The 19,614-nt window shown below is 37.0% G+C and overlaps 1 protein-coding gene across 11 annotated transcripts in view; it reads right to left on the bottom strand.

The window, feature by feature from the left end:
* MYCBP2 (MYC binding protein 2) overlaps positions 1-19,614 on the bottom strand; it is a 264,029-nt gene that overhangs the window by 195,954 nt on the left and 48,461 nt on the right. For all 11 annotated transcript variants that reach the window (XR_011489071.1, XM_070471540.1, XM_070471542.1 and 8 more), the window contains exons 4-10: positions 17,340-17,493; positions 14,170-14,366; positions 7,551-7,793; positions 7,243-7,314; positions 5,722-5,818; positions 1,887-1,960; positions 1,609-1,747 (exon numbers count right to left, since the gene is read on the bottom strand). Coding sequence is in view for 10 of the 11 variants with exons in the window: in XM_070471540.1 (XP_070327641.1) it covers positions 1,609-1,747; positions 1,887-1,960; positions 5,722-5,818; positions 7,243-7,314; positions 7,551-7,793; positions 14,170-14,366; positions 17,340-17,493 (976 nt within the window). In the remaining variant the exon portion in view is untranslated. The remainder of the gene's footprint in view (positions 1-1,608; positions 1,748-1,886; positions 1,961-5,721; positions 5,819-7,242; positions 7,315-7,550; positions 7,794-14,169; positions 14,367-17,339; positions 17,494-19,614) is intronic.

The following is a 19,614-nucleotide window of genomic DNA, read 5'->3' as shown; positions in this document are numbered from 1 at the left end:
AATATCACTCAAAAATAATGATGACACAGCATGTCATATGACTCAATTTGAAAAAACATTAACAGTAGCTACACTACTCCAAGCAAGAATAAAGTTACCATAAGCTTCTTCATTTGTTTCAGACTGTGGTTTAGCCGCTAAGTCATGTCCGACAATTTGTGACCCCATGGACTGTACCCCATCAGGCTCCTCTGTCCATGGAATTCTCCAGGCAGGCGTACTGGAGTGGGTTGCCATTTCCTTCTCCAGAGGATCTTCCACACCCAGGGATCAAACCTGGGTCTCCTGCATTGCAGGCAAATTCTTTACCAACTGAGCCACCAGGGAAGCCCAGGTGTTTCAGATTAGTGCCAAATTATTTTCTTAGTGTTAAAAAAATTGTTTAAATCAATGTTAGCTGAATTCTTTTAATTATTGAGTGAACTAATTTTTAAGGGGCATCTACTAGCTATCAGGCATGTACAAAATGCATGAGACTTTCCTATTTGGTCCTCATAATTAGGGTTTCCCTGGTGGCTCAGATGGTAAAGAATCTGCCTGCAATCAGGAGACCTGGGTTCAATCCCTGGGACAGGAAGATCCCTGGAGAAGGAAATGGCAACTCACTCCAGTATTCTTGCCTGGAGAATTCCATGGACAGAGGAGCCTGGTGGGCTACACACAGTCCATGGGGTCACAAAGAGTTGGATATGACTCAGTGACTAATACACACACACCTCATAATTATATTGTTTGGCTTACAAATGAGCAAATATACAGTGTGGTAAGGTAGGTCTAGACACAGGAGTATTTGGGTTTGAACAATATATGCAGATATTTGAATTAAGGTATTTTAGATGCCCTGTTCCAAGTTTTTTTCTACAGAAGGTTTCATGTAGATACTCCATGAATTTGAATACATATGTGTGCATATACATACACAGATCCTTATGCATACTTTCAAACTGTGAAACTATGAGTAAATATTTATAGCATATTTTATGAGTTTGTCCAATTATATAAACTATTAATAAATTTACAGGATTTTGAAATTTGGAAAAGATAAGTTCATTACAGTATTTTTCTATGGAAAAAGAAAATACTATACAAAGATGCAAGGTAAATCACAAATGAAATTTAATAAATTTAATAAGATAATAGTCAAAACAGCTGGGTCTTGCAAAGAATCCCAAAAGTTAAGACAGGTAACTACTAAATCGGGGAGCAGTATGGCAAACCAAAACTGAGACCTTCATGGAAACTAATCCTACTTACTACTATGACATGACAAGAGTAGGTATACTAAATCCCAGAAATACTCTGCGAATGTCTGTATTTCTATACCCAAATGAAAATTATTAAATCAAATGCTAGGCCAATTACCATTTTGACAATCTATGGAATCATTCCATAGCTATCCTGATAAACTTGTTCAAATAAAAATCAAAGGCTTCAAGTTACTCCTAGTTACTTGCACATGTTTACTCATAAGTGTGCTTCATAGTAACAGACAGCAAAATAGCTACCTATACAAGCTGTAATACAATGCTGAAAGCACAATGTTAGTTTTCAAAAGAAAAAAAAATCTGAAAATAAAATATGGAAGAAAGGTTTTTTTGACCATCTTACTTATAATATGCAAGTCCTTTTCCAGATCAAATAGTGAGATACCACAGGCATGCAAGCATTTTCTGGCCAGTTTAAGTTGTAATTCTTGCTGTAGCACAGGTTCTGTGCTTGTAGCAAATATTCTGACAACAAACCCATCCTAAAAGAAATAAAACAACCAGAGTATTCTGTTACATGAATGGCTCTTTTAAGGCTCTACTTTCCACCTAATAAAAATCAAATAATTTCTGAAAAAAGGATTCCATTTATACCAGCTTCTCATGACTCAGAATACTTACATCTCTGGAAGCAGCTATCTGATTAATATATTCTCCATCAGTGAATAAAATATTTTGACCTTCAGTGTGACAATCTGTGCAAAAGGAAGAAACAGCAATTACATTACAGTATAAACAAACACCTCACAAAATGACTTAACTCCTCTGCTGAAGTCAGAATGAGTTCTCCACACAATAAAGATAATTTAAACTCAATGGGAGACTGTGCTTTTTTAATAAAGTGCTACAGATTAGCAGAAACTAAATAATTCAACTAATTATATGCATTACATTTTGTGCTTACATTTATTAATCTTCCAAAATCATGGACCTGAGTCCACCTAATTTCAGAATGAATTAGTATTAGATACAGTCTGATAATAAACATGCACCACGATGAACTATAGTGTTGGTTATCATCATATCAATACAATCACATGCGAGGTAGGCAACACTCTACCTTCAGACATACATCACAGTCATTAGTGTCACAGAAAAATATAGACAGACTTAAAGCTTCTGCATTTGAGGTCTATGCTGTCCATCTACAGATATCCCTTGCTTTATAAAGTAAAACTGGCTGTACAGTTTTCAAGATTTAATGCCTAGTCCCAGTATTTTTAGCATGTAGCATGCTATATACACTTTTAAAATGTTCATCCTTCATAAAACAGTCACATCTAAGCTGATTTGTCTCGTTTTTGGTCTGAAAGTGCTAACAGTTTGGTTGGAATGCCATATTTCATCAATACTATACAGTCTCTGTAGAACAGGGCACTTTGATCAAAATATGCAGACAAGCACAACTGTAACAAGGGATAGCCGTATTACAGAAGGACCACTGGGACATGTGTTAGTGACTGCTACTAAAATAACATGAAACTACAAGCAGCTCAGTATCTAAGTATAAACTGTATCCTTTTGAAAAAACAAATGTTCAGCAAGCAAGTCTAAAAGCACACACACACTTCCCAAAATAACTGCAGAGAACTAGGATGAATCTCTCCATTAATTACAATGCCAAAGAAATAATATTTCATTTCTATTTGCACCTGAATCAGCAGAACATAAAAGTCTGGTTTTGGAATGCAGTAATGGAGCCCACCCAAGTAAGCTGGATTACTCTATATCTTTGCCCAGGAGCTTCATACTAGCATACTTCCTTATTATAAATATGCAAAACACAGGCAGACCCTTACCAAATAGAGAATTCAGTGATCACAAACTGGAAATAGAAACTGGGAGACAAGGCCCACTGGTAGCCCAAGAGACTTGGTAATCAAAGAGAGGAGAAATCGAAAGAAAGAGTTCCTAGTCCACTGTACAGAATACAAAGAGGCGCAAGAAAGATGCTTCTCAAGCTCTAAGCAGTAAGATTTTAAACTAAAAAGCAAAGAAGAAAAACTCATTATAATTTCAGATAAATGCAGGGGTGAGGAGTGAAACGGCGCAAGAAGAGTAGCAAAAGCCCTCGTGATCGGAGGCGGCATGTCACCAGACACAGAGTAATGACACAGGGGTACAATATAAAAGGTACGCCGACACACAAGGCTAAAGTTACAACTAACCGGGGAAAATGTACGCTTTCAGCTCATCAGTGCTGGGTTGAAAATAACTTATTTATAAAGCAGACTATAAGACAAGTTGGAACATGAAGCTCAAAGAATTACTAGATTTCTGTCAATTTTAAACATGGTATTCATTACCATCTATAAACCCCTAGCTAGGCAGAAAAAAGGGACTCTTAAAGAAAACTGCCGTCCAGGTCAAAGAAAGGGAAAAATGACCACAGGCTTCTTCAGGCTTGAAGGCAAATCTTCCTGCCGCACGATTTCAAAAAGATTGCGTTCTTCATGCTTTCTGTCTCCGTCATGTGATGTCCTAAGACAGCATCTTCGGGAAAATATCAAGACACACAACATGGGACCATTCTGACCCAGTTTGGTTCTTTCCTCACCATGAATATGGTACTTATTTGTGAAACACAGAAAGCCTCATTTGTATTGTTAAAAGTAGCATTTCATATGCTAAATGAAGTAGAGGATTTCAACTGAATAAGAACATTAACAAGTCTTTTTTTTTTTTTTACCATGATGGAATAAATACAACTGCTGCATGTAGACCATTTTCAAATGGTCTTTCTCAGTTACAGTCTCTGTTAAATGATCACAGTTTTTCAAAAGCAAATCCTTTCTATTAGTATCCATCTGTCTTGGGGGGCAGGGCGTGGGATTGAGAACTTTTTCTTCCATTAAGACATCCTAAAATGACTTACACAAAGCGACAGAGGTGCTCACTGGAGTGAGATTCACTCTGCACGAAATCAGAAGGCATCCCCATTTCTATACACTAATCAATGCAGTGTATTTTGTGACACTAAAATGATGTCATAGAAGACTATTTAATGACCTGGAAATATAATCAGAATACTGAGTGGAAGGGACAGGTTAAAAAAGCAATAAATAGCATACAATCACTTTTGTACATGTATGTACACCATATGCATAGAAAAAAGGAAGGATATTCACTAATACGTCAGTAGTGGTTACAGATGGCAAGTGGGGTTACAATTAATTTTTTGTTTTACTTACATGATATTTATACAATAAATATGATTACTTTTAATATATGTATATAGATACGGGGGAACATGCTATTTCTGGACATTTTTGCTATTATTGTTGTTATCATCACCATCATCATCATCAGGATCAGAGGGATCAGAGACATGGCCTTGGACTTGTGATGATCAGAAAACAAACAAACAAACACAAAACAAACAAACCTCCTGTAGACACATCTGAAAACAGAGTTATTTACCAAATGGCTTTAATAAGTCATCTGTTTTCCAAAGTAGCTTTATTTGTGAAACACACATGAAATGTGACATTTAGCTTACCATGGCATCAGGTACACTAATTTGGATATAATATATATATATATTGTTATATAAATAACATTTATTTGAATATAGCTATATATAGCTATATTCAAATAAATGTTTCATGAAGTTATAAAAAAATCTTAAAAATTAACAAGCAGCCAGGGAGCAATCAACCTTCACACTGTGTTCTTCAGAAGTTCTCAATCATTTTCAGATGGCCAAGTGCCTTGAAGTAGTTTTGCTGCTTACCATGAAATTGTTGGTGGATGTATTAAACGCTGAAGATTTTAGTACAGAGAATGTATTAAGGTATAAGCAAATTCAGATACCTTACAGTGGAGAATATATTATGCATTTGCCCAAGAATTTAGATAGCACAGTGATCTGAAGGATAAATACATATGTACAACGTCAAAATTAAAGCAAAATGAATTGTGTTCAAAATGCCTTACCAGAGTATTATTTAAAAGTATAAATGAAAGAATTTTTAAAATTTCTGACCCACCCTAAAAACCTCTGTCTCTGAAAACCCTTTAAAAATAAATTAGAAAACACAAAGCACGCTGTTGTTAAAGTGGAAATAAAGAGAAGGTTCTTTAGACTAAGGTTCTCTGAGAGCCAGGGTCATGGGTTTATTAAGAACAACAAAGCTAGCATCCCCCCACTGATTCAGGAGCTGAAAAGGCATGGTGGGGTGAGGGTGGGGTGTGGGGGGAAACAAACTACAGAATTTGGGCAAGAATTTGAAAATAAGTATTAAAACACTTCAGACTGTATTTACAGTATCTGTTTTTCTCACATGCATTAATTTTCTATAGACTATAAAATGTTCCGCACGTCAAGATTTTTTCAACCTGTTTGTAAGCAAGCACTACTCCTTGCTAACCATTCTTTATATGTCTCAGCAGCCTAACATGCACATCTCCTAAAATCAGCCTGTGAAGACAACAGATGACTAGTTGAGTAACATACCTGGTAACAGCACAGTGCCATCCTGTTCCAGTGTTTCAGGGCTTATTCGTATGGCTGTCATGCTGTGGTTATTCACATCTCTATACAATAAATAACCCTGTCAACAACAAAAAAATTTTGTGTTGTTATATACTAAAATATTTTTTCATTACCCACTTACTAGAAGAAGTAATCATACAGGTCTGTATTACAGTGTTTTGAGGTACAATAATACATCAATATTAATGTCTAAAATGGATTAAAGATTTAAAATATAAGAACCTGAATATACTTTAATAAGAGGAGGTATTATACACCACTACGTATCAATTTAACCTACTAATTCTACAATGTAAATATCAGATACACCACACAGGACAGTAAAAATATTTTGGTCAAAATTATATCACTTGACAAGTAAATAACAGAAATGACTGTTTTTACTTTCACAAATATCTAGGTTAATATTTAAAAATCAATAAAGTAGTGGTTTAGATAGAGTGATATATCATTGAACATACTTCAGTAAGTGTATTTCCCAGGACATTATTTGTTAGATAAAATATAGCAGTGGCAAATAAAAATTTGAAATTTTAAACGAGGTTATGTTTTGAGAGACAATAACTGAGTAATTAATTTGATATTTAAATTTTAATTTCAAAATCTCCCCCAAAAGTTGATATATAGTAAGATTATTTTTCATACAACAATAATTTTTATAATTTTCAAAATACTTTCAAATATCTTTTTTCAACTGGTGCTGACAACAATCTGAGAGCTAGGCAAGATAGGAATGCAGGGACATCTTTATTCTATATTCTTCCACAAGGAAAATTGGGCTTCACTTCTCAGGAAAGGATAGTATAAAATAAATATTTCTGGCCCTGTGACCTTCGTTCATTTGCTCCATTGTTCGTTTCCTTCATGCATCCAATTGCTGACACCCAGGTGGTCGTGTCAGTCAGGTAATGAGAACACAGCATTAATACAGCAACAGAGGCCCAGATCTTTCCTCTCACTGGTTATTCTCTGCGTGCACCTCCATGCAGGCAGCTGCCTCCTGGGCAGGCCGCACACCACTCCCTGGAAGGCACTGATCTAGACTTAGAATGGAAGAGTTCATGGTAAAAAGCTTTAATTTGGCTTTGGGTCACAGTTACATTCCCAATTCAGATTTGCAAATAATAAAGGTGGTCTTTGATGCTTAACTAGAGGCTCACTTAAATAAGAACTCCAACAGGAGACATATTTATTCCCATTTTAAGCTAAATCACACAGGATCAAATAAACTAGCTGAGTTGTCCACAGTCTCATAGCTGGTAAGAAGCAAGGCCAGACCTAAAAGTAAACCTCTTATGAAAATGTCAATGTTCTAAGTCAATGTTCTTTATACTACACCATATCATTGGTATAGTCATATTATTAAAAACATGCAATATCTGTTTAAACAGAAGTGATATTATTTACTGATGACACAAGTATGAACCACATATTTTAAAAGATAGGAAGAAAAGTTTGGTTTACTGTGAGATATTCTCCTACCTGAGCATACCCTAACCAAGACTTTTTTTCTTTTCTGTTTCTGATGCGAGATGTAGAATTATATATATGGCCCTGCAAAACAACAAAAGTTAGTTCTAGCAACAGTTTCTTAATTAATAATCTGTGAAAACATACATGGATGAATGACATTTAACACGTATGTTCCATTTTGATTTTCAAAGAAATAACATCAAACTTAGATGGCACGCTAAAAGCAAGAAACAAACAGAAAATAATTCAGTATAAGATAGAACTTCCACTCTGATTGAGAATCACTTACCCAAGAAAGAAAAAAAAAAATCACTTACCCTAACCGTTCCACTGTATCCAGAGCCGATTTTGTACAATCCATCTTTGCATAACAGATAAAGAAAAAATCCATCATTCTGAAGTAGACATTGATCATCTTCATCAACAGATATTTCTTTTAATGGCCACTTGTGCATTAAAGCTGCTTTCTTAATGCCATTGCTAAACCAGTCTTGAATTTGAATTTTTCCCACCAACACTGCCTGTACACTTCTCTGTAGTGAATTTAGTATCATTGGCACCTAGTCAGAAGAAAAACACAGTCATTTTCAAACGTCTCAAACACAAAGCAGACAAAATAAAGATACTTTATTAATATATCATTTATAAGAAAAAAATTATTCAGAATGATCATATTTGGCATGTCAGCAAAAAGTAGCAACTGAAAATCTATAAGAAACAAATCTCAAGCAGGACAAAACAAAAATGCAAATACAAAGAACATTAATTTGCTTTTGTAACCAAAAACACTGATATATGCATTTTTCTCCAAAACACAGGTTAACATACTAGATTAGTAAAAAGTATGAATACTGAAACATGTTTTTTGTTATTAGAATGCACATAAACTAAAATGGTATCTTTGTATGATATGTATATCCATTAATATACTACATGACATTGAAGTGCAAAATTAAGCGTAAGAGAAATACTGCTCTTCTACAGATGAAACAAAATTTCTAGTATTTCTCTTCTACGTTCTTTATTATGCCTAGTACCCATTAACATCAACATTCTTCCGTGATACGAAAACTTAATTTTATGAACTATGTATTTAGCCAGCACCTCATTTAACCGATATTTATCAAATATCTGGTATTTGTTGTAAATGAGTCCTCAGAAGTCACCAGCATGGGACCAATAGTCGGACCCCAGAGAAATCCCCCTGCTCCTCACTTTTTGCCTCTCTTCCACTACTCAAAGACAGCTGTCACATATCTGCCTGCAGGGCTGGACCCAAGGCAATGTGTCAGCCCCAGTTCTCCAGCTCCACTGTAAAAATGGCAGCCACCAGCCACATGTGAGTATTGAGCTCTTGAAATAGGGTTACTGTGACTTGAGATGTGATTTAAACATAAAATACACACTGGCTTTTGAAGGCTTAGTAAAAAAAAAAAAAGTATAAATTTTATTAATAATTTCATATTGATTACATGTTGAAATTATTTTTGGATATATTGAGAAAATCCATTATTAAAATTAATTTCATCTGTTTCTATCTTCTTAACGCAGCTAATAGAAACATTTAAATGACATAGGTGGATTACCGCTGGCTGCTGCTAAGTCACTTCAGTCGTGTCCGACTCTGTGCGACCCCATCCCTGGGATTCTCTAGGCAAGAACACTGGAGTGGGTTGCCATTTCCTTCTCCAATGCATAAAAGTGAAAAGTGAAAGTGAAGTCGCTCCGTCATGTCTGACTCTTCGCGACCCCATGGACTGCAGCCTACCAGGCTCCTCCGTCCACGGGATTTTCCAGGCAAGAGTACTGGAGTGGGGTGCCATTGCCTTCTCCAAGGTGGATTACAGTATACTTCTATTGGACAGCACTGTTCTAGAGGGCAGAGATTCAGAGGGATAACTAACCCACTGTTCACTGATATTTCCTCTTCCCGTTCGAGATCTGAGGCCTCTGACCCAATCAAAATACAGAACTTTCATGAAATTTTTATTTATGTATACGGTTGAATACTACAAATTCTCCCCCTAGAAGTAACCAAATTAAACTTAAAATTGTTTTATCTAGAAGTGATACCCACATTCTTATATAATATGCCACAGCTTCATTTTCAATTTTTGTTGTTGTTTCAGATGCTTTCTAATGAGTCTACTATGAAAGACGACACGCTCCTCCTCTTTTCTCAAACCCTCCAAATTTAGCTATAGAATCACCTCTAGTTAAAGCATTATTCAGAAGTCATTTTATTGTGCCTGTGTGATCATGGTGCAGAACTGAACAAAATTGTATTACATACTATATTTTCCTTATATAATTTTTCTTTTTCTTCACTGAGTCAACAATTGCCCTATTTTTGCACTTGCTAAGTTTCTTCTATACCTACCCTATGGGTTCCTCATCCTCCTCTCAAACATTTCTAATGTGTCCCGTTGGCAATATCCCTCAAGAAGCCCTGCTCCATAAGGACAAGGGCAGGCATAGAGGTTGAAACTGTTCCATGCCTTGCATGTTCAAAAGCATCTTTATCTTCCTTCACACATGACTGAGAGCTCAGCCAAACAGTGAACATCACTTTCCCTCAAAACTCTGAAGGCACTGCTTGTTATTTTTTATGCCAATGCTGCTTTTGAGAAGTCCAACTGCATTCTGCTCGATCTCTGGTACATAACCTGTCTTTGCACTCTGCGACCGTTATTCTGTCTTTATGATTTTGTTATGATTTTGCAAAGGTACACTCGGTGTAAGTCTTTCTGTCATGCATTGTGTTGGGCACTCAGCATGTGTTCTGTCAATCTGAAATGTGCATCTTTGGGGGATGGGAAGACTCCTTATGAAGCTCAGGTAATTTCTTCCTCTCTGCTTGTTGTTGTTTAGTCACTCAGATGTGTCCAATCCTTCGCGACCCCATGGACTGCAGCCCACCAGGCTCCTCTGTCCGTGGGATTTCCCAGGCAAGAGTACTGCAATGGGTTGTCATTTCCTTCTTCAGGGGATCTTCCTTACCCAGGGATCAATCCCACATCTCCTGCATTGGCAGGCAGATTCTTTACCACTGAGCCACCAGGGAAGTCCGTCCTCTCTGCTTGAATATCTACTAAATACTGGATTTTCTAGAAGCATCTTCTAATTTTACTTTATATAACCTATTTTCTTTCTTTTGCTCTGTTTTCTATTGTCTGGGGACCTGTTTAATCTGAACTTCTAACCCTTCTACTGATTTTATTGTGATCTTATATTTTTAACTTGCAAAATCTTTGTTCTCAATTTTTTAAAAACACTGCTGTTTAATGTAAATAATCATCTTTTCATCCCTCTTTAAAATACAAATTACTCTTAGAGTTTTCCTGTTCCCTGTACTCTTTTCACCAAAATTGTATTATTATCATTACTATTTTTACTGATTTGGGGGACTCTGTCTTTCATGTTAACCCAGTAATATTTGGCTCGCTCTCTCTCTTTAGTCTCTAAGTCATGTCTGACTCGTGTGACCCCATGGACTGTAGCCCACCAGGCTCCTCTTTCATGGGATTCTCCAGGCAAAGAAAACTGGAGTGGGTTGCCGTTTCCTTCTCCAAATTCTTGGCTACACTCTTATTTGTAAAGAGTAAGCAACTAAAAAAACTGACAGGAAGCTGCTGTGAATGGGCAGGGTCCGACAGACAGCGAGCTCACCACAAACTGATCACGCTAAGTGCAGCAGTTTCACTGGAGGGTCTCTCACTCCCTGCCAACTGTCTGCCTCTGTAAGTCTTTCCTCACTTTTTTCTCCAAAGGAGAATCTTCCAGTCTTTTTCCTAGAAGCTATAAGCCTCACTCTCAGTGTACTGGGAACTCTGAGGATGGAGGAAGGTCATCAGCAATATGGAGACTTTCACTTAATCTCCATCTTCAGCCTGGCTCCTCAATTTCACTCTCAACTGTGCCTGGTTTCCCCTGGCCTCTCTGGCTCAATTTCTTTACACAGAAAACCTAACTCTTAGGGGTATGAGAGGAGGACAGGGGACTGGCTGGCAAGTATAGAGGAGGGCCCTGGGGCTCTGGAGCTTTCATTATACAGACTCCCAGTCTATTTTCAGCTCTTCCCCTCACCACCATTTTCCAGGAACCTATTACTTCCAATTCTAAATTCTATCTGTATTTTTAGGTGAAAATCAACTTACTTTCTATGGGTATTAGCTTCTTCAGAAGTTTAAGTTTTCCCAGTATTTATCTTCTAAAAATGTGTCCCATTCTTAGAAGTATATACTTAAAAAGAATCCTTTATTGTAACCTTTGTGGAGACTGCAAGGGTGGAGAGGAGAGCAGAAACTAGGTGTCTCCAATGTGGCCCTATTTCTCTCCTGCTTTCTGGGTTTTAAGAAAACCCAGAACTACAATTAGAAGTCTCAGATGTACCCCCTTTTCTCTCCTACTTATCTCTCACCAACAGTGTGGCAGGACCTAGAAATTTTATTCGGATAAACTAGACTTCATTAATCTGAGGATTCAAGTCATTCACCAATTCTGGAAAATCTTGGCCATTATTTCAAATACTGCCTCTGCACAAACCTATTACTGCCTTGTGGAACTCAGATTGTACTGATGCTTCAAAGTTTCTCATTCTCTATAGTTCTTATTTTTCATTTTTATCGCTCTGTGCTGCATTCTAAATAATTTCTTCCTCTTTATCTTTAGCTGACTGGTTCTGTTTTCAACTACATTATCCACTAGCTAACCCATCCTTTAAGTTTCGAATTGTAACTATCTGGTTTTTCATTTCCAGGAGTTCTATTTGGTTTGTTTTCTGATCTGATTAACTTTTATCTCCTTATTCCTTATTAATACTTTTGACACTTTATCATTTTAACCATATTAAATATATATCCTTAATATCAAATTATATATATATAGAGAGAGAGAGACTTGGCAAGATTGATTCTGCTTTATTTCCTTCGACTAATTCTCAATGGCGGTGACTTTTTTCTATGTCCTTTTTATTTGTGAGTCCAGATTCAGTAGTGTTGTGTCAGTGGGAGGTCTCTGAAGTCTGGAGTTCATCTTTCCAGAAGGGACTTTAGTCTCTTCCAATAAGAGACCTCACATTTTGACCATCCTTACCTTAAAGTCTCAGCTTAAGCTTTTTGGAACGAGATAAGTAATATGCATTTGGATCCCAAGATAATTTGAGATGCAACAGTTACATTTTCAGAGAAGGCTTTTCTTACCTGCTCCCAATCATTGCCCAGCCAGGAGTTTTGTGAAATGAACAGGTAGGTGAAACGGAGCCAAAGCATGAAAAACACTATAGGTCATGTTAAGATAACAGGTTTTAATATTGCCTTTGACTTAGAGCTGGGTATGCAGTGACGGGGCAGGTCCTCAGAGAGCCTCGGCTGCTGGTTCAGGGGATTGAGTAGTTTTGTCCAGCCCAATGCCTGACCATAACTACAGCCAGACAGACATGGGCTCAAGTCCTGTCTCTGCCATCTGACGGCTCTCTACACTGTAACTACATGAGCTTCTCCCAGCTTTCAGTGCTCCACTCTCGCTGCTACTTCCATGCTTTAGCACACAGATACCAAGACTGTTCTCTCTCTCTCTCCACTACCAAAACCACACCTCCTCCCTCTGCACTGGCTTAATTTCAATTCACTGTTTAAGATCTCATGTCACATCCTCTGGAATAAACCTACACACAAAAAATCACTGGATTCTAATAAGTACCTGTGTATATGGTCACTATATTTTAACATTTGGCATAGATGTTTGAATGTTTGTGTTATTCTATTAAAATTTTGGAAATATTTGTATATATTTAAACTAAAATTTTGCTGAATCCTCAAAGCTTCCCTGGTGGCTAAGCTGGTAAAGAATCTGCCTGCAATGTGGGAGACCTGGGTTTGATCCCTGGGTTGGGAAGATCCCCTGGAGAAGGGAAAGGCTACCCACTCCAGTATTCTGGCCTGGAGAAGTCCATGAACTGTATAGTCCATGGGGTCGCAAAGAGTCAGACACAACTGAGCGACTTTCACTCTCACTTTCAATTTCAAAGCACAGCAGAGAACAGTTTGGAAATCAACAAATTAGAGGGACTTCAAAATAAGTAAGAATCATAAAGAGGGGAAAGAGGACTTCAGGCAAGACAAAAAGAGGGAAAAGAACAAGAACAGAAATCTAGAGAAAGAAGACTGCTCGTATTGGACAAAGAAAGTTCAAAATTGCGGAACAAGTCTTGCCCCTTTACCCCTTTCACTATCTTTGGCTGCTAACGACAGGATTCAGGTATCCCGTCTATGTGTTCTGCAGGTCATCCAAGGGGCCAGGAAAGAGCACATAACAGAGACTCAAAATTGTAACTTCTTCCTCAATTTCCAGAAAACAGTCCAAAAGAATTAAATCAAGTCTGCCTATAAGTGAGTTTATATTTCTCATCACTAACAAGGATGAAGAGCTTACTCCACAACTGCCCAGAAAAAAAGCTCAAAAAAAAAAAAAAAAAAGCTTTATCTGAAGCAGAGATAGCTCAGAAACACATCAATCCATGAAAAACTATCATCAACCAATTAGAAATATCGGAAAAATAATAAATGCTTTTCTTTCAATGGGGAAAAGACATTTAGAAACTAGGAAGGAATTCTACATTTGAAGATCCAGGGCAAGGTGGGCGGTGGGGGAGGACAGAGAGGGAGACGAACGAAAGGCAGAGGAGGCTGTGCTGCGGACACAAAAACCTCCCAAGATGTGAGTTTCCGCCAGACTTCACTTTAGTACCTTTCATGTTGCAGAGTTAAACACACATGCAGCTTAGATCAAGTCTTTTAGGTTATTTATATATCAACCTGGGACAGATCAAACCGCTGTACTGAGTGAGAAAAAGCAGTGAATTCCTACTGACAGAAACTGAGGCGAACGGCAACGTGGTCTCTCGTCCGTTTCTAAGCAGCTCGAGCTATGAAATACCTGAATAGCTTGGCAAGCGTGGCTGCCATTGTTGGTGAGGATAGCAGAGATGGCCTGGAGTGTCCTTCCTGTCTCTCCCCAGGAAGCCACCAGGCTGAAGAGACAAGCGCAGGAAAGCGCTGTCAGAGACTGTCCCGTGCTGTCGTTCATTCCAGTACTTCGAACAGTGATTTCCAAAAGGAGCTGGAAGAGAGACTCTGCGGATAAAACACAACTCAATTATGTCATTCAACACACAGGACATTAAATGGTATCTGTCTGCTTATTTAAACCGTGCCTCATTTTTCAAAAAACACTTAAGGCAGCTACAACACTTCACGTTTGTTCCTTTCTAGTTACCCTCTTTCACCCAAAGTTAGAATATTTACATAAAAAGGATCTTACAGAATACTTAGTCCAACTCCATATTTTTGTAAATGAAGAAATGGAAATCTACCCACAATCACTTAAAAGAAACTTGCTTTCAGGCATTCACAATATTCAAGAAGTAGCCTATTAAGGAGTAACAGACTACTCAATGCATTTATTTTTACCTTTTAGATTAAGAAAATACAGGTTTCTTAAAGTGTTATGTGCCCCAAAAACTATGTATTTATTTGCAAAACAAGAAGAGAATACACAGAACACATGCACAAATTTGCTTTCATATAAAATTGGCTTAATTGTTAATACAACAGCAGTGCATAATCGGAGACACAGAGAAAGAACAACAAAAAAAGAGAGATAGAAAAAGAGACAGAAAATTTGAGAAAGATGGAAAAAGGAGGAAAGGGGAGGGAAGGAAGAAAGCAAGAGAGAGAACCGATATGCTGGAATTTTCTGCCAACTGAAAGGCCATCTGAGTTTTATTTCCTAGCTCACAGAAACTGAGGCTTCCTCTCCTAGTCCCCATCTTCTGCATCTAATCCCTAATTAATTAAGTCCTATCAATCTTACTTCTTAATTAATTCCTCCACCTTTTTGCATCTCATCAGCATCTCCCCAACCCATGATATCTATCACCATCTCTTCTTAACTGGACTACTATAAGTATTCATAAATTAGCTCCTATCATTTACTTTTGAACCCTGATATTCTAAGAGAAATTCTAAACCAAAAAAATCTGTTTTTTCTTTCAAATCTATTCTCTCCTTTGTTAATTTCTCCTCTTCTTTCCTTTCTCACTCCCTACTTCTCTTCTATATCCTTCAGTCTTTTCCCTTCTTTCATCTACCCTTCACTCTGTCTCTCTCTCCAATTGTCCTTCTTTTCCTCTATCCTTTCATCTACCTTTTTCCTTTGTGCATCCCTCCCTCATTATCCTTCTGCCCATTTATCTTAACAATTATTCAGCCAATATTTCCTGCGTTCTCCCTGTACATCAGGAACTATTCTAGGCATTGACAAAGACAAAGAACATCCCTGGCAACAAAAAACAGTTAGATCAAGTTGAAGAAAAAAATGTAAGACTATAAAGAATTTTTCAAACGTAAGTTGACAGGGATGTTCAATTCCTCCTAGAAATAGAACCGTCCTCCTTGGACACAGCCTATCAAACTCCACATGGCCTACTCCCCGCCTCCCTATCCTCTCACTCTCCACTCTCTGCTCACAGTCTTTTTCCAGCCATTCCCCTTCCTACCTCAAAACCTTACCACACGGTCCCCTACCTGCCGAGAAACTTAGTTAACTCTTTCTCACTCACCCTTCAAAGCTCAAATGTCACATCTTCTGCGAAGTCTGTTATCAATTCTCAGAATTCCTGCTTACATGTGTCCAACTGTCTGAGGCTAAATTCCATAATAACAGCAACAATGTTTATATTGATGGCCCCTATATTATATGCTCTTAGCACAGAACATAGAAGAGGCTATTACATTTAAGTGAATAATTGAGAACATATAGTCTAATCTTAAATTGAACAGAAAGATTGATATAAGGGAAGGATTTTTTAAAAACTGAACAATTTGTAAATCAAATCCATCTGCAAAGGGAAGTCTGACATATAATAATCATCAAGCTATCCTAACAATACGAGAGATGCATATATACATATATTTTCATGAGCAACATGAAAAAGACCACTATGGAAAAAGTGTAACTAATGTGATTAGAATATTAAATCAAAAGAAAAAACAGAGAGAGATTTCTATACAAATTTTACTTTAAAGAACCAAATTACTACTCACACTTTGGAGCTAATTAAACAAAATAAAAAACATGAAGTGATGGTAAAGGCCTGAATAGAAAAATAAGTCAAAGCAGTGAAGAGATCAGAAATAAGCATTGGAAGGATAGAAGAGAGACCAAAGACGATACAGCAGCATTTAAAACTGTTAGTAGGAAAATGAAAACAAATCATAATCAGACCTGATGCTGGGAAAGACTGAAGGTGGGAGAAGGGGATGACAGAGAATGAGATGGTTGGATGGCATCACCGAAAGGATGGACATGAGTTTGAGTAGGCTCTGGAAGTTGGTGATGGACAAGGAAGCCTGGCATGCTTAAGTCCATCGGGTTGCAAAGAGTTGGATGCAACTGAGCAGAACTGACCTAAGACTCTTTGAAGGCCCAGAGTTAGGAAAGCAATTAGCCTTCAGAATTAAGCTTCCATCTCTTCCTCTTCCTTAAAAAGTCCCCGCCTTGCTTACAAGAGTATTTTTGAGTCTAGGTCACTGGCAAATGAAATGCAGGCATTCATAAAACTTAAATGAACTTTACAAAAAGCAAATATTTTTACTTAATGGATGTTGCTACTAATTTAAAAGCTTTACCTTCAACATAATAAATACAAATCTATTTTTGTTTAGAAACTAACTGTGCTGTGTTGCTATTTGTTTCCTCTTTTCCTACTCCTTTGACTCTCCAAAATAACACGTAAAGTTAGATGAAATCAACGTCAGCTATTTTGCCCAAAGATTTAGTAAGAATGATTTAAGTTCATGGTGACAATAAGGTTTGAGGATTATTTCTGGGTTCTAAGAATTTCTATTTCCCATCACCATAATAATCAGGAAATGTCCGTGCATGAACTATAACTCCAGTGGAACACAGCAAAGTAACTTAAAATTTATACCCTTGCTGTTTCAGCACCATCAACAGAGACTGAATTACAGGTCGTGGTCGGTATATGCTTCCTAAGAGAAGCTCTTTACACCTAAAGGCTTCACTCAACGTGCCTAAGCTCTTACCTAGGACCTCCGGTGGCTCCGACTGAAGGCCTTCCGGTTGCTGACCCTGGAGCACGTTAAGCAGGGCTTGGAGACTCCTGAGGCACAAGGATGGATGAGAAAATCGTGTCTCCTTGATCAACTCAAAAACTTCACAAAGTCCAACCTCAATGATCTAGTTAAGATAAAAAAAAAAATTATACTTTATAACATGTGAGCTAATAACACTTCTCAGGCAGTATAATCAGTACAGTTTACTTTCAAATTATTAATGGTATAATATTTTAAAGGCAAGACAAAATATTCACATAAAAAAAGAATAAAACCCATTGTGTTTAATTTCAAGATTTAGAAAATTATCTGGTTACACAGAAGGTTAAAAAATAGTGGCTCTACTTAAAAAGTAGTTTTAGTATAATGAAGCCATAATAAAACATCATGAAAATGGTTTAACAGTAAACCAGTTTACTAGATTGCATTCACTCAGGAAAAAATTAACTAATAATAAGCAAAGTTCATTTGGCTGTACTCAAGTAAAAATTGGCATTCTATTTTATGTTATGTTAATTTTACTTATGGCCAGAAAAAAAAAAAGTCAATATAGCACTATACTGTGAAAATATTAAAAAAAAGGAACCAAAGTTTCTTAGGATTTCCTATAATGGTAAAATCAGCCAATTCTTATTTGTAGATGGTGTCCCTTATTCTTATAGGATTTACCACAAAAGAATCAAAAACTACCTATCTAAAATATCATGGCTATTTTTACTTTTAATTATCTTATCATTCCTCATGAGGACCAAGAAAAATGTAACTCATCTTCCAATTAAAAGTAAATAAATTTTTAAAATAAATAAAAATTAAAAATATATTTGTAACTCAGGATCTAGCATAAGATAAATTTGCAACAAAAGAGAGCAAATATGATGAACTGGTATAAAGAGATAACCTCAGAAGGCTGACAGAACAATAGACAATGAATTCAATTTCTCAGTCAATGCCAACATTTTGAGAAGAAGATGTGTAAGATCTTCTCAGGAAGTGTTAAATTATTTGGAGAAATAAGTAAGTAACAGAAAAAGTTAAAACTAGATTAATTAGTAGAAATGCATCAAAGAATTAATTCCACTGAATGAAACATAAAAGATACTCTCTGCTGAGATTTATACATTAATTCATATATGACATAAATAATTTTAAGTACTTATTTCATGCAACTCATTACAGGAGACATGAGATATGAGATATATTAGACCCTATTCTCTAATAAAAGTTTATAGTCTAACAGGGTAAATGCATTTTATATATATTGTTTATCCAGCCCAACCTCTATTAGAGCATTTATTATGTTATAATTGACTATTTTTTTTCCATTTTCCAAACTAAAACTTCAATCTCTTTGTAGACACAGAGTATATCTTAACTAACTTCTCCCATGATTAGCCCAGTGCCTGCACAAGATAAGCAGACAACAAATATTTATCTCAGCTATTTACTCTCTCAGTTGTGCACTAAAAACCACTGCAACTCATAAATGTATTGTCCAGGCAAGGGTTAAGTCAGTTGCAGGCAAGTCAGCTGCAGTTGTCTAAAATCCTGGAATACTTAATCATAGTTGAGATTATGGAACTGCCTGTACAGAGTTTCAACTGATTAAATGGAAATGAAAACATTCCATTTCATATAGTTTACCTTCTGGAAATAGTCTGGAAAATAAAAACAAACTATCCAAGATTTCTGTTTACAGGAAGCAAATCTGAAGTCAAAGATCTCCTAAGTATACAAAAGTAAAAGTGAAAGTTGCTCAGTCTGTCCAGCTCTTTGCAACCCCATGGACTATATACAGTTCATGGAATTCTCCAGGCAAGAATACTGGAGTAGGTAGCTGTTCCCTTCTCCAAGGGATCTTCCCAACACAGGGATCGAACCCAAGTCTCCCACATTGCAGGCAGATGCTTTACCAGCTGAGCCACCAGTGAAGCCCAAGAATACTGGAGCAGGTGGCGATCCCTTCTCCAGCGGATCCTCCCAATCAAGGAATGGAACCAGGATCTCCTGAATTGCGGGCGGATTCTTTACCAGCTGAGCTACCAGGGAAGCCCAAGGACACAAACTAGGGCTCTATTCTCAGTCCAGTAGGAGACTATCCTGTCGGTCTTTAAGACTGCTTACTACTACCAATCACAAATTTTCATAATTCAAAGAATTCTGCACGGATGACATTCTTGGCTAGGGTTTCTTTGAATAAGTAGATTCCTGTAGTAACAGAGAAAGTATTGAACCTTGCCAAAAATAG

Source organism: Odocoileus virginianus, chromosome 8, assembly GCF_023699985.2.
Source record: "Odocoileus virginianus isolate 20LAN1187 ecotype Illinois chromosome 8, Ovbor_1.2, whole genome shotgun sequence".
In the NCBI taxonomy this organism is placed as follows: Eukaryota; Metazoa; Chordata; class Mammalia; order Artiodactyla; family Cervidae; genus Odocoileus; species Odocoileus virginianus.
This window is presented reverse-complemented; position numbering and strand designations above follow the sequence as displayed.